The sequence below is a fragment of the Elgaria multicarinata genome, chromosome 21 (genome assembly GCF_023053635.1).
Source record: "Elgaria multicarinata webbii isolate HBS135686 ecotype San Diego chromosome 21, rElgMul1.1.pri, whole genome shotgun sequence".
Lineage (NCBI taxonomy): Eukaryota > Metazoa > Chordata > Lepidosauria > Squamata > Anguidae > Elgaria > Elgaria multicarinata.
Genome location: NC_086191.1, coordinates 14,824,205 through 14,846,264, shown reverse-complemented (window position 1 = coordinate 14,846,264; position 22,060 = coordinate 14,824,205). Strand labels below are relative to the sequence as shown.

Here is a 22,060-nt window from a genome sequence, read left to right as displayed (position 1 = left end):
ATGATTCTATGATACTTTAACTCAGCAAAGGCGCAACTCAACATGGTTGAGTTCCCTGTTCCCCAAACGGGTTCAAGCACTGGATAAGGCAATACAGAAACGTTCTTCCTCCTCAACCCTCTCTGCTCTGACAAGCAACCGTAATCCAGAGTCTCGGGCACAGAAGGGCTTTTCTGTACCTGTTACAAGGCGCCGGAGATTAACCTGGGACCTTCGCCTTGTTGAGCTATGGTGCCTCCCTGTGCTGTGCCATGGTGATCTTGTTAGCGTCACTGCCCGCCCCTCCCAGGACCCGAACCCTGCCTCAAAATTAAGCTAGTGCCTTCCCACACATGTCCCTGCCCTTCCCATAACCCTGTACCTGTCATGGCTAACCTGACTGCCCCTGTTTTGGGAGAAGATGTTTCAGGTAATCAATCAGAATCAGATTCGGAACTAGAAGACGCAGCGCCAGACACCAGCCAGCCTGGACTAGTGGGGGAGGAAGCTCTCACGGGCGATTCCCCAGCTGGAAATCAGCCCCCTCCAGAGCTTATCTCCTCAAGGCCAAATCCTACACACTCAGTGGGAAGGGAGCCTTCTTCTGGAGGTGAGTGTCCCAACAAGCTAGCTGATGCGAGGGTCCGCCAGAAGCTCAAATGCCCGGGGCGGAAGGAAGGTGTGAGAAAGTCAGTTCGATTATGCTCCTCACCAGGCACTCTGAAGTTACAGGCGTTTGGGAAGTGGCTTCCTATCCTTCTTGAGCGGACAATTGCCTTGCTTCGTTTGCATAGTTTTGCCTAGGGGGACGTTTCCAAGAGGTCAGACTCCCTTCAGGTAGAAGAGACGTTTGTTGCTTAATAAAAGCTTTGTGGATTACTTAAGCAAGCCTCATCATTTGCCTCCCATTGAAAGCAGGAGTTTTCTGAGAAACCCGACAGCACCAGCCCTGTACCTTCACAGAGCGGCTGGCGAGACGACTTGAGCCGGTAGCCCGAGTGGCATTCGCACTTGTAGTGTCCCGGGAAGTTGATACAGGAGCCGCCGTCCCCGCAGACGTTGGGCTTTGAACATTCGTCGATATCTGGCAAGTGAGGAGGGGAGGAGAAACCGTGAGGAGGGAGGATGGTGGGGACTCCCCTGGCCTCTCTCTCCCTCGACCCACAGATGTCTCACCCATGCAGGACCGGACTCCCTTGTGGACCTTCAGCTGGTAGCCACGGTTGCAGTGGCAGGTGTACGAGCCACCGGTGTTCATACACACTCCTTTGCCTTTGCCGCAGGGATCCATGTCGCACTCGTCTACGTCTGAGGCAGAGAGAGGAAGGAAGGCGAGAGGCACGTCAGAACACAGCTGTGAGGGAGGAGCGCCTGGGCCAAACTGAGCTACATTTGATTGTCCCGTTTCTCCATCTAGGCGTCAGGGATCATCCACCTGACGGGGGTGTCCAACACGGTGGCTCCGGGCACCAACATGCCCACGGAGGCCTCTCTTGGTGTCTGCCAGGCTCTCTGCTCCTCCTAACTTTTATTTTCTTTTTAAACATTTAAATGGGCCCGCTAGAGTAGACACCTTTAACCACGGTGGCTAAGCCAGAAATCCAGACCGTCTTCAAAAGACACCTTAAACCACGGTGATTAAGGCTTTTTGCTTTATTCACCATGGTTAAAGCCATGGTTTAAGGTGTCTTCTGAACCCAGCCCTGCTTTCTGCCTTAACCACCGTGGTTAAAGCCATGGTTTAAGGTGTCTTCTGAACCCAGCCCTGCTTTCTGCCTTAACCACCGTGGTTAAAGCCATGGTTTAAGGTGTCTTCTGAACAGGGCCAGCGTCTTCTTTTAAAAATATGTATGGGAGTTTGGCATGTTGCAGAACAAAGTGTCCCCTTTATCTGCGTTCCCCAAAAGGGGGGTTGTGTTTCGGAGCTCTGACACCCCCTCCCTGCCTTGCAATTAGGTTTTTTCTTTCTTTTATTTAGTACATTTCTATATCACCCCAACAGCTGAGGTTTTCCGGTGAGTGGCTTTTCTTTGAGTCCTGACAGTTTGCTTTCTGGGGGAATGAGTGGTTTAGAACCGGCCATGTCACCACAGTCGCCATTTTATGAATGAGCCACCCACCCCCAAGGCAGAGTGAGAGCCACTCTGTGCATGCTCAGAAGGCCTCCGGGGGGGGGGGGAAGAGTCTCAAATTAACACCTAGTGGAGGACAGAGGAGTTTAGATATTGCAATCAGGTACCTGGGTGATGACTTTTCTGACACAGGTAGGTCCAGGGAATGTATGAGTGAGCGAAGAATTCAAGGGAAGATGGCCCTTACCTACGCAATACCTGAGTTGAGGATGCCAGCGATATCCTTGGTTACAATGGCACGTGTGCACGGGCGTTCCCGGGATGCATTCACCGTGGCCACAGATGTTACGGTTTACTTTGCAGATGTCTGTCTCTGGGGGGGAGTGGAGGGGAGGGGGAGAAGAGGAGGAAAGAGACATACAGGAGAAGAAATGCATTCAAGGCACGGGCGGCCCTGATCAATCTTCATCACCATCATCATCATCGTTCTATTTCCCAGCAACCGGGACACAGAAGCGTGGTGCTCTGGTATTGGTCAGTCTGACTATGACTGACAAAAGATGCAGGAAGGGAAAATAGCACCGGTAGCAAGAAGACAAACCGGCAAACGTGTCCCCAGTGCCGGAGAAAGAAGCGGGGTTTTTTTATGCAAAGGCTCTGCGCATTTCAGGGAGGCATTTTCTGCTTCGTTCAAAGCGACGGTCGTAGAATCATAGAATAGCAGAGTTGGAAGGGGCCTACAAGGCCATCTAGTCCAACCCCCTGCTCAATGCAGGAATCCACCCTAAAGCATCCCTGACAGATGGTTGTCCAGCTGCCTCTTGAATGCTTCTAGGGTGGGGAGCCCACAACCTCCCTAGGTAACTGATTCCATTGTCGCACTGCTCTAACAGTCAGGAAGTTTTTCCTGATGTCCAGCCGGAATCTGGCTTCCTTTCACTTGAGCCCGTTATTCCGTGTCCTGCACTCTGGGAGGATCGAGAAGAGATCCTGGCCCTCCTCTGTGTGACAACCTTTTAAGTATTTGAAGAGTGCTCTCATGTCTCCCCTCCATCTTCTCTTCTCCAGGCTAAACATGCCCAGTTCTTTCAGTCTCTCCTCATAGGGCTTTGTTTCCAGACCCCTGATCATCCTGGTTGCCCTCCTGTGAACACGCTCCAGCTTGTCTGCGTCCTTCTTGAATTGTGGAGCCCAGTCTTCTCCAGGTCACCATCCTTCGTTCTCCAGTGAGTGTTACCGAAACATTTGACATTCATATAAACCGACTGAACATGGTGTGTTTTGGTAACCCCCACGGTCCCTAGCAGGGAAGACCCTTTCCCCAGCTGCAGCTTCATCAGGTGGGGAAAGGGTCGCTTTCACAGCGGTCTGTTCTGGAGACTTGGTTCCTAGCGGCGAAATCACAGCTCAGTAGCTGGGAACAAGCAACACGGCCGTAAGCTCGCTTGTGACCCACCCCCCTTCCTCTGTGTTAACATCATGGTTTAATTAAACCACCATTTGAAGTTGGTTTAAGATCCTGGCTAGTTTTCTACATAACAGATCGATGCGGTTTAATTTAACCAGGTTGCCAGGGGAGGGAAGTGACGGTGGGTCACGGTCCTGCCACTTCTTCCCGGCCGCTACCTTGTAGCGTAGCGAGCCGGGAATTGACCGTCCGAACCGGGCTTCTGCATCCTTCAAAAGAAAACTTTTAAAAAACGGCATTCGGATGTGAATTTCGCGATTCACGTGATTCCGATTCTCTGGGGCCTCAGTGCTCATGCACCGTCCAGACACAAAAGGTTATCCGGAAGTTTGCGGGAGCCTGATGGGACAAGAAATGTCCAGCAGCGGGGGTGAAGAGACCAAGAAAACTTTAAAAGAGCCCAAAGAAAACTGAGAATGCTTTAGCGGGCACTGAATGCAGACTGTCATGGGCTGTGGAGATAGAAAACCTGGGGATGGGGGCGGCAGGGATGAAACAGAGCACCTGGAATCCTCAACGGAAGCACCCCACGCTGCACCATTTTGTTGCAGTTCTCACTTTTCCAGCTCCGTTTGGCCTGGAGCGCCAGTGAATGCCTTCAGGAAAAAGGCAGGAGCGAAGCAGAGAACTGGATGAATACGGCCGATTTCCGGCACCGCGAAAGCGCTTCGTCGAGCTCACCTGTCTCCTGTGTGGCGGAAATGCCAAATTCGTCCACGGTCTTGTCGTCCTCGGGATACTTCACCAGGACTGCCGTCGTGGGCTTGGGGACCACGGCTGTTCAGCCAAAAGCAAGACACACGGTTCTAGACGGTGGTGTAGCAGCAAAAGCAGAAGTGCAGGCCATGCCCCGCCCCCAGGAGAGTCCCCAAAATTGCAGGCAACTGCTTTGATCCATTTCAACAAACCACGTCCAGCCGCTTTCGTCTCCACCAGCCAGAGGCGGCCTTTTGTACATCCAAGGGGCCTCCCGCTGCCCACCCACGACCAAACCGTGTGAAACTCTTCGCACGGCAACAGGGCAAATATATTGTCGCTGGGGAAATCCGTACTCCTTCCAGATACTGCCAGGATTGCAGCTACTCTCAGAGGAAACAGGGGAGTCTGGGGGGCAAGGCGCAGCAGAGTACGTCCGTGTTCCCCGCTCATTTAAAAAGTGCCGGGGCTGCGTCCCTGTGAGACCTGCCGTCACGACGCCCCTGAACAAGAGTCTCATTCTAACATGGGAAGATCAGCTAATCTCAGAAGGAACAGGAGTTCTGAAGGCAGAGGACATCACAGACAGGGCCAGGGCCAGACTATTTTGCACCCTAGGCAAGGCGAACTACTTGCACCCCTCCAAAAAAAAATTGCCAACTTCGATTTTTAAGAACAGATGTTTTGTAGAAAAAATAAAAAGCACAAAACTTGAACTTTTGCAGCTAAGATTGTAGTGCCTGAATTTCCTTTCCTTTCCCCCCTCCTCCTCCCTCCCAATCCCCTTTCCTTTTGTGTCGTGTCTTTTAGATTGTAAGCCTGTGGGCAGGGACTGTCAAGAAATACTTTTGTAAGCCGCCGTGAGAGCCTTTTTTGGCCGAATGGCGGCATAAAAATGCTTAAATAAATAAATAAATTTATTATGTCCCCCCCCCCCGCTTAAAACAGCTGATTTGTATAAAACTGTGACCCTTAAAGGTCAGTACTGCACCCCTCTGAGGTCTGCGCCCTAGGCGGCTGCCTAGTTGCCTTAATGCTAGCGCCGGCCCTGATCATAGAATCATAGAATAGTAGAGTTGGAAGGGGCCTACGAGGTCATAGAGTCCAACCCCCTGCTCAATGCAAGAATCCACCCTACAGCATACTTGACAGAGGGTTGTCCAGCTGCCTCTTGAAGGCCTCTAGTGTGGGAGAGCCCACCACCTCCCTAGGTAACTGGTTCCATTGTTGTACCGCTCTAACTGTCCGGACGTTTTTCCTGATCAGTGTCCCTGTTTGTAAAAAAAATCCCGGGGCTGTGTCCCAGTGAGCCCTGCCTTCCCAACCCCACTGGTTACAGTTTAGGAAACTGATGCCACGAGGCTCTTGACCGGCAGTGCCCCCAAGCATAGGACGGGGGCACTTTCGCCGAGAGCATTCCCACAACCGTGCCCCCCGGCATCACCGAAATCCTTCCTCACTCACCAGGGTAACGGGGCCCGAAGGTGGGGGTGTTGACGAAGAACACCAACTGTTCCTCCGACGTCGTCACGTAGCTGGGCAACTGAAAACAGGTGGAGAACGAGAGAAGAAAGGGATGAAATTATAGGGCGAGGCAGGTCTGTAAATTGCTAGCTTCTGGGCACTCTGCGGCTGAAACAGTTGGGCCCCCACCCTTGTAAGGCTCACACTTGAACGAAGCGATACGTTTGGGGCAGGGCGGGGGAAGCGGGTCACATCCCTTTTTAAAAGCAGTCACTCCACTCTTTTCCATCTCAGTTTTCCTCGTCCTTGGTCCGGCACCGGGGCCGGCACTTACCGCAGCTGGAGTGATGGCTGCAAAACACAAACCAAGAGGGGACCGTTAGAGATTTCTGCAAATCGCGCGCATGCTTGGGAATGAACCGGCTGCAAACCGCGGGTGGCGTCTTGGGTCCGCGGACGGCCCGAAGCTGCGAACGGGGCAACTCCTGATCGAAAACGAACGGAGGAATTTCTCCCACGGCCCTAGTTGTTTGACCGCAGCTTCCATCACCCCCAGCCTGCTGCTCTGGGCCTTCTGGGACTCCCTCACCACTGTTTTTCCCCACCTGGCAAGGACTCACCTTCTGGCTCTTGGGAGTCGCTGCCTGGAGGCGCGCGGGTAGGCAGCTCCATCTGCTGCTGCTGCTGCTGCTGCTGTTGCTGCAAGTCGGTGGTTCCGTCCGGGTGGATCTGGAGGGTGAATTCGCTCTCGCCTTGGATCGTCAGGGTCTGGTGCGAGGTCAAGATGTGGTAGCCTTTTCCCGCGGGGCAGATCTCTCGGAAAGAAGCTGGCAAGATGGCGTGGGGCGGGCGTGAGGGGAGGGGAAAAGTCACACGATGGCGGCGTAATGCAACGGTGTGACGCTTCAAGAGTGCATCGCCCCTCTTTGCCCGAAGGAACGCGCCCACGGCTCTGGCTGAGAGTTCCCTGGTACGGCAGGCTCTGGCCGTATCCGTCAGCCAGAGAACCAAGGGCCGCTGCGAGGCCTGTACCCAGGAAGACCACCGTGGCAAGGGGGCGACCAAATCAGCCTCCTGCATCGGCCCGAGAAGGAACGGCTGCGGGGAGCTTGTTTTCGACCAACCCTGCCTTAAACAGGAGGAGGAGCAGGGCTTTCTCTGCTGTGGCACCCCGGTTGTGGAATGAGCTCCCCAGAGAGGTCCGCCTGGCGCCTACACTGTATTCCTTTCGTCGCCAGCTGAAGACATTTTTATTCTCTCAGTATTTTAACACTTAATTTTAACTTAAATTTAAATCTTACTGTTTTAACTCTGTATTTTAATCTTATATCAATTTTGCTGCGTGGCTTTTATCCCGGTTGTGCTTTTTATACAGTATTTTGTATTTGTGCTTTTAACCTGTTGGTTGTTTTACTATGGTTTTAATTTTTGTGAACCACCCAGAGAGCTTCAGCTATTGGGCGGTATAAAGATGTAATAAATAAATAAATAAATAAATAAACAACACCTATGAAACGAAGAACCTGAGTTTCGGTTTTCCTCCTCCCTCCCAGTCCAGTTTCCTTTTGTGTCACGTCTTTTCAATTGTAAGTCTGAAGTCATGGGTGGTTCTAGGGCAACTGCCCAGAGAGCTTCAGCTATGGGGCGGTATATAAATGTAATAAATGAATAAATAAATAAACTTGGGCCCCTCTGGATATGTTGGGACTACAACTCCCATAAGGCTGGAGGATTAGAGGAGTTGGGAGTCCCAACACATCCAGAGGGGCCCACGGTGGGGGAAGGCTGTTCCCCGGTGATGCAAGCGACGTGACTCACCCCCCCCCCCCGTGTTCGCACCACGTGACAAGCCACGGTGCCCGCCCGCTACGGCTCCTGCATTCAAAATGGCAGCCGCCACACCTCACGAAGCCTGCATGTGATGGGTTTAATTTGGCTAAGGGGCAGTATATAAATTTAATAAATAAATAAATAATTGTGCACTGCCCAGAGAGCCTCAGCTACTGGGCAGTATAAAAATATGAATGAATAAAAAAAAATTCACTCAATTCATTCAAGTTAAAGGCTTAAATTAATATAATTTAACGGCTGGATTCATTTAATTAATTTAAATGAATCATTTTTTTTTTGCCCTGTGGGCTCATTGCCCCACGGCGGCTTGTCCTGACATGCGAACACGCCCAGCGTCGGCAGTCCCTGGCTAGAGGGACCAAGCGGTGCGACCCGGCTCGCTACGCCCCTCTCCTACTTACCCGTCCCGTCGGCCGGGCACCGCTCACACTGCGCCCCCCAGGCTTTGCCCACGCTACAGCAGCAGGTCTGGCGGGTCAGCTTGGTGGGCAGCGGGTGCTGGCAATGGTGCTCAGCACTCACCAGCCGGAAACACAAACTCTTCTCGCCAGCCTTCTCCGCTGTCCTCCCCGTCGAAAAAAGAGAGAGGGGGGAAAGAGGAAGGTCAGAACACCGGAGTGGTGCAGAGGCTTCATAGAATCGTAGAGTTGGAGGGGGCCTCTAAGGCCATCGAGTCCAACCCCCTGCTCAGTGCAGGAATCCACCCTAAAGCATCCCTGACAGAGGGTTGTCCAGCTGCCTCTTGAAGGCCTCTAGGGTGGGAGAGCCCACCACCTCCCTAGGTCACTGGTTCCATTGTCATACTGCTCTAACAATCAGGACGTTTTTCCTGATGTCCAGCTGGAATCTGGCTTCCTTTAACTTGAGCCTGTTATTCCGTGTCCTGCACTCTGAGAGGATCGAAAAGAGATCCTGGCCCTCCTCTGTGTGACAACCTTTCAAGTATTTGAAGAGTGCTATCATGTCTCCCCTCAATCTTCTCTTCTCCAGGCTAAACATGCCCGGTTCTTTCAGTCTCTCTTCATAGGGCTTTGTTTCCAGACCCCTGATCATCCTGGTTGCCCTCCTCTGAACACGCTCCAGCTTGTCTGCATCCTTCTTGAATTGTGGAGCCCAGAATGGGACACAATTTTGTGGTTGACCCCAGGAGAGTTTCCTCGAATTCCCAAATGGCCCCAAAAGTTGCCTGCTCCTACATCATTTCTGCATGCCTTCTCTCTTTCTCTTTACCACCACCACACTCTTTCTGCCCCAAAGAGCTTATAAACCATACCACAGGGAGAAGATGGAGAGGAGAGAGAGAGAGAGAGAAAGATTGGGGGTCGGCGTGAGTGGGATAAGGGAGATACATACGCACACAATGGGTCCGGGAAGGCCCCAAGACCTGTCCTGGTTTACATGCACAGCGGAAGCTCCCTTGGGTGTTCAAACACTCTCCCCCCTGGCACACTCCCGGCATGGCACACTCATTGATGTCTGCAGGGGGGGAGAAAGAAATGAAGGAGAAGGCTTTCAGTGGCTACTCATCACGATGGTTCCACGTGACCTCTAGCATCCGAGGCAGTATACTGGGGAAACCGAGCCAGAGGGGGCCACTGCGCTCAGGTCCTGCTTGTGAGTTTTCCCCAGTGATCCACACAGAGAGACCCTCTTTCTCTCATACCTTGGCAGTGGCTGCTGTTCAGTCGCTTGTATCCCTGTGGGCAGTCGCTCCCCAACGTTTTCTGAACCCCCACGTCTGAAAGAGAGGAAACGCAAGCCTTCAATGAGCGTCACGCGCAGTGCAGCCCCACTGACCCACATTCTCGAAGCGGAGGGGAGTTCTTCCTTTTTAAATATATGGTTTTTCAAACTTAACAATACATGGAGGGAGCAATACTATGGCCCGTTTGCAGATTTGGGGCGAGGAAGGATACTTTGGACTCCTGGATCCGAGGTCAGAGCTAGCACTCTGACCTCGGAGCCAGGAATCTGAGCTCGCCCCCTTCGCCTTCACAAACCGGTCTCCGGAACAGATCTGGGGTGAATGCCCCGAAAAGGAAAGTCTGGGAAAAGCCCTATGGGAATCAATTGTGGGGGGTTACAACCGCCCGCCTGTGTGTTTGCAAAGTCCCCCTTTATAGAATCCTAGAATCATAGAATAGCAGAGTTGGAAGGGGCCTACAAGGCCAACCCCCTGCTCAATGCAGGAATCCACCCTAAAGCATCCCTGACAGAGGGTTGTCCATCTGCCTCTAGAAGGCCTCTAGTGTGGGAGAGCCCACAACCTCCCTAGGTAACTGATTCCATTGTTGTACTGCTCTAACAGTCAGGAAGTTTTTCCTGATGTCCAGCCGGAATCTGGCTTCCTTTAACTTAAGCCCGTTATTCCGTGTCCTGCACTCTGGGAGGATCGAGAAGAGATCCTTTGTTTCATGACGGGTCTTGAGACGGGGCTGTTATCTGAATGCCCATTGGCTACACCTTGTCTGGCCTGACCACCCAAGCCTAGGATGGCAACACGTTCCGCAGCGCCAACGCAATGACGTGATGTGTGCCCGGGGGAGGCAAAGCAAAGCACCTCCCGCCTCCGTCCGCTGGGCCATGTTGGACATCAAACATGACATTCTTGCGGGGAGGGAGGGGTCACGGGGAGGCTGCCGGGTGGGGGTGTGTGTGTGACTGCCAAGCCAGCCAGCCATCTGCGGGAAAGCGAGGAGGAGGCCGGCCCGCTGCCTCGGGACTAGAAGAGAGGCGGAAGAGCAAAGAGGCCAAGCACATTCCAACCCTGGTCCAACACAAACACACCCATCCCTCTGCATGGCAGTGGCGGGGACTGGAAAATCCATTAAGCCGGGGCCCAGGTGGGGAGCCGGGTGGTGGAGAGAGAGAGAGAGAGAGAGAGAACCGGTCCCGGCTCCGTTAGTGCCAGCCCCACGACGACGCTGCAAAGCCAGACGCGGCACACTGGGTGCAAAAGGTCCTTTCCCGTCGACCCACACCTTCTCTGCAAAAGTCTCTTCTCCCTAACTAGGATCCACTCTCTGGTTTCCACTCCCCGACCCTGGCAGAGGGCCTCCGCATTTAGCAGCGGCAGCAATTCAACAGGTGCAGCTTCCCCCCCACCCCCAGCCGCCCGGCTAAGGTTGAAATGCCTCTCTTAAAGAGACAGGAGGCGCAAGGCGACTCACACTGCAGGTGGGGGCATTTGTGGCATTTGCTCTGGCCCCAGGAAGTGCCAATACTTCCACAGCAGTCTTCTTGCTTGGTGAGGCCTGGAAGAGGGTTGCTTCCACACTGGGAGAGACAAAGCCAGAGAAGAAAGAGAAGAGGCCACAATTTTTTATCCTTCAGCTCCTCCACCCAATCCTCACCCCCTGTGCCACCTGAACTCAATCCTCACCCTGCATGGAAAAAAATAAAATCCACCCCAAGCGTGAAAACAAATATATCAAGAGGCTGGCTGGTTTAATTTTTGTGTTTCAAGTGACTAGCTCTCATTGAGGGTGTCTAAAATGCACGCTGCCAATTTTAGCAGGGGGAGCAGCTGCGACCGTGTGGCTTGTAATGCAGGGGTCCCCAATCAACGGGCCACGAACCGGTCCCAGTCCGTGGCCTGTTAGGAACCGGGCCGCGCAGGTGAGCTGCTTTCACCCACCCACCCCCACCCCAGCGTACCTGGGCGCAGGGCACCATCTCACCGGGACACAGGGGGGGCTTCCCAAAAAAAACCCTCAAACCCACCCACCCCGGGTCTGTGGAAAAATTGTCTTCCACGAAACCGGTCCCTGGTGCCAAAAAGGTTGGGGACCGCTGTAATGTTGTAAACTGCTCAGAGAGCTTCGGCTGTGGGGCGGTATATAAATGTAATAAAATAAATAAATAAATAAATAAATAAATAAATGTACCTTCTCTCCGTCTCCCAATATATGCAACTATTTCTCCTGCAATTTTTTAAATCTATCTATCCATCCATCTATCTCCAGGCTGGGTTGGCTGAAAGGTACATCTAGTTTTCAGCTCGGTCTCCAGCCATTCACATGGCTGTTTCTCCTCAACATCTACTGATCAGGTATACTGCTCCTGAACATGGAAGTTCCATTTAGGTAAGTAACAAATTGCACTTTTAAAACCATATGTGTTTTGATAAGTTTGCTCTGAAAAGGCAGCATATAAATACACTAAACTAAAAAAAATAAAATGTTTCACTGTGGGGAACCTCTGGCCTAGTCTGTTGGACTACAATTCCCATTATCCCTGCCCATTGCTAGCTGGGGCTGATTAGAGTTGGAGTCAACAATATTTGGAGGACGGCAAGTTCCCCACTTGTGTTGAGTGAACATCATGTCTCTAAAAACAAAAAAATTGACCACCAGTCGTGCGTCAAGTTTATAAATTGATAGATTTTAACATCTAAAAATTAAAATATTGAAACATATAGATCTTTTATTTATTATTTACAGTATTTATATACTGCTACACATCCAAAGGATTTCAGAGCGGTGGTTGTATATGTATTTTAAAATGTGAAACGTTTCGGTATAAAACACCACCTTCAGTCAAAAATAAGAGCAGGTTACAATTACAATTACAAACTGAGACAGGACCAACCATGTCTCTGTTTCGGTGTCACTTCCTTTAATGCTAAAAAAAAAAAGTTTCAACCTTTCTAGCCCAACGGCTTGATCACTTCAGCTGCCTTTTCTCTCATTCTTTCTGTTCTCCGGTCATAAGAACATCAGAAGTGCCCTGATGCTGGATCAGACCAAGGGTCCATCTAGTCCAGCACTCTGTTCACACAGTGGCCAACCAGCTACCGACCAGGGCCCCCCAAACAGCACATGGTACATCAGCACCCTCCCGCCCATGTTCCCCAGCAACTGGTGCACACAGGCTTATTGCTTCGAATACTGGAGATAGCACACAACCATCAGGGCTAGTAGCCTTTGGTAGCCTTCACCTCTTCCAGGAACTTATCCAACCCCCTTCGAAAGCCATTCAGATTGGTGGCCATCACCACATCTTGTGGTAGTGAGTTCCTTAATTTAACTCTGCACTGTGTGAAGAAGTACTTCCTTTTATTTGTCCTGGATCTCCCACCCATCAGTTTCATGGGATGACCCCTTTGGGTCCTAGTATTTTGGGAGAGGGAGAAAAATGTCTCCCTATCCTCATTCTCCAGACCATGCATGATTTTGTCCACCTCTGACACGTCTCCCCTTAGCCTCCTCTTCTCCACACTAAACAATCCCAGTGGATGTCACCTTCCCTCATAGGGGAGATGCTCCAACCCCTTAATAATTTCAGTTGCTCTTTTCTGCACTTTTTCCAGCTCTATAATATCCTTTTTCAGGTGTGGTGACCAGAACTGTATGATTACTTTGCCGCACCAGAATCACCAAGACGGCGTCCCACTCACCGACTGCTTGGGCATCGTCTCCTGGAAGCAGCGTCCGAGGGGCTTCTGGGTGGGGGGTCTCGTGTAGGCGGGTTTGGGGGCCGGGTGCTGGATCAGGTGCTGCTGGCTGCCCGGCCCGCCACCCTCCGAGCTGAGGCTGTCGATCCGGTGGACTTGCACCGAGGCGTCCGGGGGATGATGGACCCGGACGTTGACCAGCGGCTGGTGCACCTGAACTGGAAGGCAAAAGATGGCACTTATTCTAACCAGCACCAGCATTTCAGAGGACCCCCGGGCAAGGGATCCCCAGTGCGTCTACGTTCTCACCACCACTGCTCCCCTTCTGCCTCGTCTTTCCCACCATGGCTCCCATTTGCTTGCTCGAGAGGCAGGGAGCAAGGGAGCCGTGGCGTCCCCTGCTCCTCCTCCTCGTCCCGACCGTTGTCTGGGTGAGAGAGAGAGGCCGGCAAACAAGCAGGTTGCCATGGGGAAGGGGAGAAGCGAGGCCAGGGGGCTCTTGCTGGTAGGCCCTTTCCTGGGGTGTGAGTAGCGGTGTCAGAGAAATGTGCAATGGGTTCAAATGAATCCAGATTTCTATGAATCATAGAACAGTAGAGTTGGAAGGGTCCTCTAAGACCATCGAGTCCAACCCCCTGCTCAATGCAGGAATCCACCCTAAAGCATCCCTGACAGATGGTTGTCCAGCTGCCTCTTGAAGGCCTCTAGGGTGGGAGAGCCCACCACCTCCCTAGGTAACTGATTCCATTGTCGTACTGCTCTAACAGTCAGGAAGCTTTTCCTGATGTCCAGCTGGAATCTGGCTTCCTGTAACTTGAGCCCGTTATTCCGTGTCCTGCACTCTGGGAGGATCGAGAAGAGATCCTGGCCCTCCTCTGTGTGACAACCTTTTAAGTACTTGAAGAGTGCTCTCATGTCTCCCCTCAATCTTCTCTTCTCCAGGCTCAACATGCCCAGTTCTTTCAGTCTCTCTTCATAGGGCTTTGTTTCCAGACCCCTGATCATCCTGGTTGCCTGATCATCATGTCTCGGTTTCAAATTAAGCCTTGCAGTCAGGCTTAATCTGATGGATTTATTACAGACCTCTTTGTAATCCCCTCAGAGAACATTGGTTATAGGGTGGATTAAAAATATAACCAATAAACTACCCACAATGCCCACCCACTCACACCCCACAGCCAGAGCCTGCCCCAAACCCAACCCATCAACCCCACTCCTGCAAATCTCCCTCCTTGGGTACCTTCGGACGAATGCTGCCCTGGTCCAAGGGGCACCATAAAGGTGGAGTGGCTGACGGTGCCTTTCGAGCCGGGGCCGGAGGGAGTGTCACCGTGGCTGTCCGAGATGAGCTGGACCGCGTAGATGGCGTGTTTGCTGGAGCCGGTCTCCATGGGGAGGCCTTCGCTTAGGAGTCTGGCCTGTTGGCCATGGCCATGGCGGCCTGCTGGCACTTGGCAGAAGCGGCCTGTGAACTCCGGCGGGCACAAGCAATGGTTCCCGGATGTACACTGGCCACCGTTCATGCAGGGCAGAGGACAAACCACTGTATGTATAACGGGGCAGGGGGAGAGATGGATAAGAGAGAGAGAGAGAAAGAGAGAATCATATATTAACGTCACAGAGCCGGCCCTACCAAGAGGCAGGGTGAGGCAGTTGCCTCGGGCAGCAGATTTAAAAGGGCAGCAAACAGTTAGCTAATTCTGCGCTCAACATCTAAGGTCCTCCTCTGAGTGCCTACTCTGAAGGAAGCTTGGAGGATGGCAACAAGGGAGAGGGCCTTTTCGGTGGTGGCCCCTCGACTGTGGAATTATCTCCCCGCTGAGGCTCACCTGGCTCCAACACTGTTATCTTTTAGGCGCCAGGTTAAGACTTTTCTCTTCTCCCAGGCATTTAACAGCATATGCTAAGTCTGTTTGTTTTTTAATGGATCCCAGAACTGTTATTGTTTAAAATGGATACTGTTTTATACTGTTGTTTTTATATTTTTGATGGTTTTAAATTTTGTATACTTTTTTTTAATGTCCACTGTTTTTAACTTTTGTAAACCGCCCAGAGAACTTCAGCTATCGGGCGGTATATAAATGTAATAAATATAAATAAATAAATAAATAAATAAATTCGTGAATATTGTATTATGTACTTGCTAGAGATGAGAAAAGGCGCTTGTGGGATTTTCTGCCTCATGTGCCTAAATAATGTGTCTGGCTTTGCGTCTCTGACATGGGTAGGGTCCTTTTTTAAAAAGCTTTGACGTTCACTAAGTACAAGTAGAATTAAATGCAAGTAGATGACTCTCAGGTTGATCTAATTTAGGGGAATGAGAAAGATTTCCCTAGCAAGGTTTATGATGATGATGATGTTCCTAACCTGGAACTTTTACCATTGGATCCACCAGCCTAGCTCTGTGCTCAGCGTGGAACAAACCAACGCTGTGGAATCTCCAACTTTGGAGGGACGGATTCGGTTTAAGTGACACAAGCGCCTGTCAAGAAATCCATTTCAAAAACACGTCCGCTGCGGTGTTCCTTACCCAGAGGAGAAAACCTTGGTAAAACCGCCTCTGGGAAAAAGAAGGAGGGAAAGGCAGGCTTCCTAGCTGTTTATCCCAGCGCCAGGGAAGAGGCCCCACTTGCAACAACATTTTTCAGCCTCTTTGAATCCTGAGCCCTGAGTCAGCAGACAGGAAGCTGGCAAATGAATGCCCACCCCCACTGCTCCAACACTGCAGGTTGATCCCGCCCCAATGCCTCCATTCACAAAAAAGCAAATATAAGGACAGGGCACAGAGCCCAGCTATGCAAAGACCAAATCCAGCAGGGAAAGGCTGGGGATTTTTCAGTTTGGTTTTCGGGAGGGTGTGTAGACATTCTTAAGACTGCTCTAGTCAAAGCCAGACAACTCGTTGCAGGTGCCCGTACCTTCCTTCAGCAGGTGTGGGGAACCACAGGGGGGCACAGGGGTGGGGGGGAATCCACCCTATCTAGGGTCCCAATCTGGAGTTCCCCAGACGACCACAGTGCTTTCCACCAGTTCCACCCCTTTTTCTCCAACCACCACTTTAGTCTTCATCTGCTAGAATGTGGCCCCTAGGAACTTCCCGCAGGCTAAAAAGAGCTCTTCAGGATCATTTATATCATCAGCAATCCCAGCAAGGCCATCTCAAAAAGTGGTGCCAGGAGGCAGAGAACCCTCTGCGTTTCCACTAGTTATGCCGAATTACAATCCATGGGGAAGTTCTTCTGTGGAAGCCCCCAAAAGAAGCATGAGAACATCAGAAGAGCCCTGCTGGATCAAGCCAAGGGTCCATCTCATCCAGCGTCCCGTTCACACAGGGGCCGACCAGCTGCTCACGGGAAGCCTGCAAGCAGGACACGCAGGGGACAGCACCCTCCTGTTCAGAACTCGCATCACAGCACGCCCAGAGGGAAGAATCTCAGACAGGTGGGGACATATAATTCTGAATCAATACATGACTCAGAAGTTGAATCATCTACTGAATGGGAACGGCGGTGGCACCACTTCCTAAGAGCCCAGGAGAGGCGTGCAGGTGTAAACTTCTGCCTCCTGGGCATGATTTGCAATCTATGGGCCTGGAAGCCTAAGCGGGGACGTCTGAAATCATAGGATCATAGCAGAGTTGGAAGGGGCCTCCAAGGCCATCGAGTCCAACCCCCTGCTCAATGCAGGAATCCACCCTAAAGCATCCCTGACAGATGCTTGTCCAGCTGCCTCTTGAATGCTTCTAGGGTGGGAGAGCCAGGATGATCAGGGGTCTGGAAACAAAGTTCTATGAGGAGAGACTGAAAGAACTGGGCATGTTTAGCCTGGAGAAGAGAAGACAGAGGGGAGACATGAGAGCACTCTTCAAATACTTGACAGGTTGTCACACAGAGGAGGGCCAGGATCTCTTCTCGATCCTCCCAGAGTGCAGGACACAGAATAACAGGCTCAAGATAAAGGAAGCCAGATTCCAGGTGGACATCAGGAAAAACGTCCTGACTGTTAGAGCAGTACGACAATGGAACCAGTGACCTAGGGAGGTGGTGGGCACTAGAGGCACACTAGTGCCACACTAGAGGCATTCAAGAGGCAGCTGGACAACCACCTGTCAGGGATGCTTTAGGGTGGATTCCTGCACTGAGCAGGGGGTTGGACTCAATGGTCTTATAGGCCCCTTCCAACTCTGCTATTCTATGATTCTATGATCTAGCCTTGAAAGGAAATGGTCCTGGATAAGGCAATTCCACCGAGCAACAGGAACCTTTCAGAGGTCAGGAGATATCAAGCCAGAGAGGTACGGGGACGAAGGGGAGGCGCACGGCAGCTAAGAGCAGAAAGCCATCAGCTGGGAGAAGGAAGCAGGAGTCCCTTCACATGCTGGCCTTATCTCTTCAACCAGCAGCCTCCTTCCCCAGCTGCAAATTCAACAAACATGGTGGCTTGGGGCCCTTCGGGTATCTTGAACTTTTGTGCGGGGAAAACAAAACACAGGAAGGAAACAGAAAGCCAGATCCAAAGTGCTCGGGGAGCGGGGGGGGGGAGAGGAGAGTGCAGAATGTGGGAGGGGGTGGTGCCCCCTTTCTGGCCTGGAACCAGAACCAGACTGGACGAATTCAGAATCTTGGCTCTCTGCATGTTCCCAGAGGCTCCACCTCTACCTCTCTCCCGCTCTTGGCGAGCGAGAGGAGTTTCCCGGCCAAAGTTCCACCTCTGGATTCCATTAGCTGAAAGGACATGAGCTTCTACCACCCTTTCCCACTCCTGTACGCAGACGGCCCCCGGCCAAGACAAATCTTCCGCGAGAGCGCCCCAACCACCCTTTTTTGCCTCCAGCCATCAGTGGATTTAAAATGGGGGAATTGGCAGCCACGTCCGAGCCCAGCTGGTAAAGAAATCCATGCAAGGAAGACGACTGCAAACGCAAAAGGCCGCTGTGCGCGAAAAAGGGGCGCTCTTCTGCGTGTGTGAGTGTCTCCGGCCACCTCCAGACGCAACACCCGCTCCAGAAAAGGGGCGTTTCAACATTTTCCAACGTTGTTTCCCTTTGAAACCAAAAACGCGAGATGAGAAACCTTCCTTTTACTCCACATCCGCGCACCGTGGGGCGCCCCCTTTTCGGTTTTAAATACTATTTGGCATTCGTCTCTTGGTGGCAAAGTGCTCCTCTATGTACATTCTTTCAGTGAGTCTTAAAACAATCCTGTAAGGCAGCCAAGTTATTTATCTATATACTGGGTGGGGAACCTCCTCCAAGCAGGGGTGGGGGGTGGGATTCGGTTTTAGAGACGGTCTCTGGGGCTGGATTCCAGGGTTGTGCAGGGCCAGGGGCAGACTCAGGAACACCACACACATCAAAAACATCAGCCCGTTGTAGCTTCCAGCTCTTACGGCCGGTAAAGCAGCATTTCAAACTTTTCAACTGCCGGGGTGGGGGAATGGCAGAAAAGCCAAGAAACCACGAAATGACCGCTGGTGAGGGGGACGACAGCGTGTTGTTCTGGGGAATCCGAGAAGGCAAGTTGGGGCCCCAGGATGGCTGGATGTGACACCCCCAGACCTGAATTTCCCCCAACCCTAACGTAAGGTTGTCTACCAGGAGGAGGGCCTTCTCCGCTGTGGCACCCCGGCTGTGGAATGAACTCCCTAAGGAGGTTCGCTTGGCACCTACGTTGTATGCCTTTAGACACCAGGTGAAGGCCTTTTTATTTTCCCAGCATTTTAAGTCTATAAATACATTTTAACTTGGTGTTTTAAATTCGTAATTTTGCATTGCGGCTGTTTTGATCTGGTTGAGCTTTTATATTGTATTTTATATTATGGTTTTATACTGTTGTTTTATACTTTGAATGTTTTTTAATTTTTGTGAACCGCCCAGAGAGCTCCGGCTATTGGACGGTATAGAAATGTAATAAATAAATAAAATAAATAAATAAATAAATAAAATAGGGGTGTGCGAATCCAAAAAAAAGCTCTCTAAATTCCATCCAGAAGCGGGTTCCGACTCAAGCCCAAATCAAGGTCGCGCTATTTCCTTTCTTTCTGAGTGAAAATCCACGCATGTTTTTCCAAATGCAGGCCTCAATTGGGCGTAACTACACAGTTTTGCTTCATATGTATGCGCAACCAATGTGCATGGCGATTTACAGAGGCCAAGTTCCCAGTTAGCAAAAGATTCTCTCCGCGTTATCCACTGACAGACCAGAGCTCAATGTTAAAGCAAAGAGCCATAGATGGAGAGGGACCCAGGTTCTCCAGGTAAGAACTTCAGAACATCAGAAGAGCCCTGATGCTGGATCAGACCAAGGGTCCATCTAGTCCAGCACTCTGTTCACACAGAGATGAACAAGCAGGACATGGTGCAACAGCGCCCTCCCACCCATGTTCCCCAGCAACTGGTACACATAAGCATCCTGCCTCTGATACTGAATAGAGCCATGGGGCGCCTTCTCCTCCAGGAATTTATCCAACCCCTTTTTAAAGCCATCCAAACTGGCGGCCATCACGACATCTTATGGCAGTGAGTTCCTTCACTCCCCTTCTTAGTCCTGCCCAAAAGTGACGGAGCTCTGTGTAGCTTAGCGGCTGACTGTCCTACCTCGGGGCCATCCGAACCCCAGGCTCAAATTCTGAAGGGAGGAGGGCCGTGGCGGCTCACAATTTAATTACAGGCCTCTGCCTGGCACTCGAAACAGGCTCTGGCGTTGAGCCGTCAGTGAACTCCTTCCGAAACGAAGCCGCCTCCTAGGTCCTTTCGGCCTCCCTCTCTGGCCAGCAAACGTCCTGGCAGCCGTTGGCGTGTTTGCCTCGGCAAGGCAGCGTGGTTCTGTGTGTGTATTTGTTTGGCTAACAGTTCTGAGCTCAGCTGCCGCAACTCTGAGGCCGTCGGGCCCCAAGAGACGGGCCGGGACATGAGGTAAAGTTTTCCGCCAGCCAAAAGCAGTTGAGGGAAGAATAGACAGGGGGTGGGTGTTGAAGAAAGAAAGAAAGAGAGAGAGAGAGAGAGAGAGAGAGAGGGAGGGGAGAGAAACTGGGGAAATAGTGTGTGTGTGCGCAATGCAATGCGTAAACAGTGCGCAAAATTAAGGGCCCTCGAGTGAGAAGGCCGGTGGCAACCACATCCCAAAACAAACACGTCAGGAGAGCGGGTCTCGCTCTGAAAATAAAACCCACTTAAACGCCCCCCCCTTCCCCAAAAATGATGAGGGTTCACTCTGGCAAAAATCACGCCATGCTTGCATCCCGACACACGGCAGTGTCGCCACACGTTGGGATTTAGCGCGCACCAGAGAGCAGGTCAGGGCTGGCGGTGTCAGAGGGCGCGCACCGCCGGATGGAGGGGACGGCTAGGTCTGAGCGACATCTGGGACAAATGTAGCCCAGGGGTGGACTACAACTCCCAGCATCCCCCAGCCAGCTGGGGGATGCTGGGAGTTGTAGTCCCGACACATCTGGAGGGCCTCAGGTCAAGAAAAACTGGGTTAGAGAGAGGAAGAGTTAAACCTCTTGCTTGGAAAACTTTCAGCCCTGTGTTCCAAATACGCAATCCCAATTTAGGTCTGTTTGGAGCTAAAGACCCGCCACCCTCCTGCCTTTCTCGGACGCAGCCTGATTACAGATCCCATCAGCCCTTCCCACAGGCTCTATGAGCCCTGTGGCGATGATGGGAATTGTAGTGTGGTGCCTCAGGCTGGGCTTGAGCAGGGCCCAGCATCCTTGGTCATGGGGTCTGTGGGCCCCATGAAGGTGATGGGCGTTTAGTGTGACACCCATGGGGATGATGGGTCTCTGCGTGCCCTCAGGGGATGATAAGTGTTGAAGTCCAGCAAGATGAAGAAGGCTGGGCTAGAGTAGGAAAGAAGCCTGTAGCTCCCCTGGGGAATGATGGGTGTTGTAGTCTCTGGTGCCTCAGGCTAGTGGAGGCTGGGCTAGAATAGGAAAGAAGCCTCTGCCTCCCCCCATGGGGATGATGGGGCTCTGTGGGCCGTCAGGGGATGATGGGAGCTGTAGTGTGGTGCCTCGGAGCAGAGAAGGCTGGGCCAGAGCAGGAAAGATACCGGTGGGGAACGATGGGTGTTGTAGTCTCACCCATCACTACAACACCCATGGGGAATGATGGGTGTTGCAGTCTCTGGCGCCTCAGGCTAGAGGAGGCTGAGCCAGAGCAGGAAAGGCGCTGGTGGCCCCCCGGGGCCCGACGGGTGTTGCAGCGTGAGCTGGGCTAGTGCCCCCTCCCCGGCCGGCCGGAGCCCTCCCCGTCTCGCCCGCTCGCTCACCCACGCGGAAGCCGGAGCCCGTGAGGGTGTCCATGGAGTGCCCGTTCTCGCCGATGAGGGTCATGTTGCTGCCGGGCTTGCAGCTGTCGCGGCACTGGCCCTTGTGGCAGGTCCGCTTGCAGATGAGCGGCGCGAAGACCACCTTGAAGCGCTCCCGCGCCAGCGCCGTCCGCTCCGACGGGCCCAGCGAGGAGGACGACGAGGACGAGGACGACGAGGAGGCGGCGGCGGCCCCGGGCCAGCCCCGCAGCGCCAGCAGCAGCAGCAGCAGCAGCAGCCCCAGCGGCACGGCCGGTCCCGCCGGGGGCATCTTGGCATGCCGCGCTCTCGGCCCCGCCGTCGGGGCGCCCCTGGGGCGGGGGCGCGCGGGGGGGAGGCGGCGGCGGCGGAGGGGGCGGCAGGGCGGAGCGCGCGCGGGGAGGCTCGTCGCCGGGCTGCCAGGCTGGAAGGCGCTCGCCCGCCCGCCCGCTCGCTTGCCCGCCCGCCCGGCGCAGCCAATCTCCGGCCGGGGGCAGGGATCTGGGAGCGCCGCCAAGCTCCGCCGAGGGGCGGAGGAGGACGAGGAGGAGGAGGGGCGGTCCCGGCCGGAGCCAGACGGGGGCTGGACGGGGCGGCAGGGGGCGCGGCGGAGCCAGAGGGAGAGAGGGAGAGCGGGGGGACGGGGGGGGGACGGGACGGGGAGGGCCAGGAGAACAGGAAAGAGGCGAAAAGTGAAAAAAGGAAGGAGAAAGGAAGGAAAGAGGAGAAAGAAAAGTGAAGAAAGAGGAGAAAAGAGAGAGAGAAAGAAAGAAAAGTTGAGAAAGAAAGAAGAAAGAAAAGAGGAGAAAGAAAAATTGAGAAACGAAGAAGAAAGAAGAGTAAA

General features: G+C 52.8%; 1 protein-coding gene across 1 annotated transcript in view; it reads right to left on the bottom strand.

The window, feature by feature from the left end:
- Positions 1-21,416, bottom strand: part of LTBP3 (latent transforming growth factor beta binding protein 3) — a 36,511-nt gene extending 15,095 nt beyond the window's left edge. Inside the window, exons 1-14 of the mRNA XM_063146182.1 lie at positions 21,199-21,416; positions 14,166-14,468; positions 12,929-13,143; positions 10,701-10,806; positions 9,194-9,268; positions 8,884-9,006; positions 7,932-8,090; positions 6,300-6,506; positions 6,014-6,030; positions 5,680-5,758; positions 4,201-4,296; positions 2,299-2,424; positions 1,156-1,287; positions 935-1,063 (exon numbers count right to left, since the gene is read on the bottom strand). Coding sequence (XP_063002252.1) covers positions 935-1,063; positions 1,156-1,287; positions 2,299-2,424; positions 4,201-4,296; positions 5,680-5,758; positions 6,014-6,030; positions 6,300-6,506; positions 7,932-8,090; positions 8,884-9,006; positions 9,194-9,268; positions 10,701-10,806; positions 12,929-13,143; positions 14,166-14,468; positions 21,199-21,262 — 1,831 coding nt within the window. The 5' untranslated portion in view covers positions 21,263-21,416. The remainder of the gene's footprint in view (positions 1-934; positions 1,064-1,155; positions 1,288-2,298; positions 2,425-4,200; positions 4,297-5,679; positions 5,759-6,013; positions 6,031-6,299; positions 6,507-7,931; positions 8,091-8,883; positions 9,007-9,193; positions 9,269-10,700; positions 10,807-12,928; positions 13,144-14,165; positions 14,469-21,198) is intronic.
- Between the last annotated feature and the right edge of the window lie 644 nt (positions 21,417-22,060).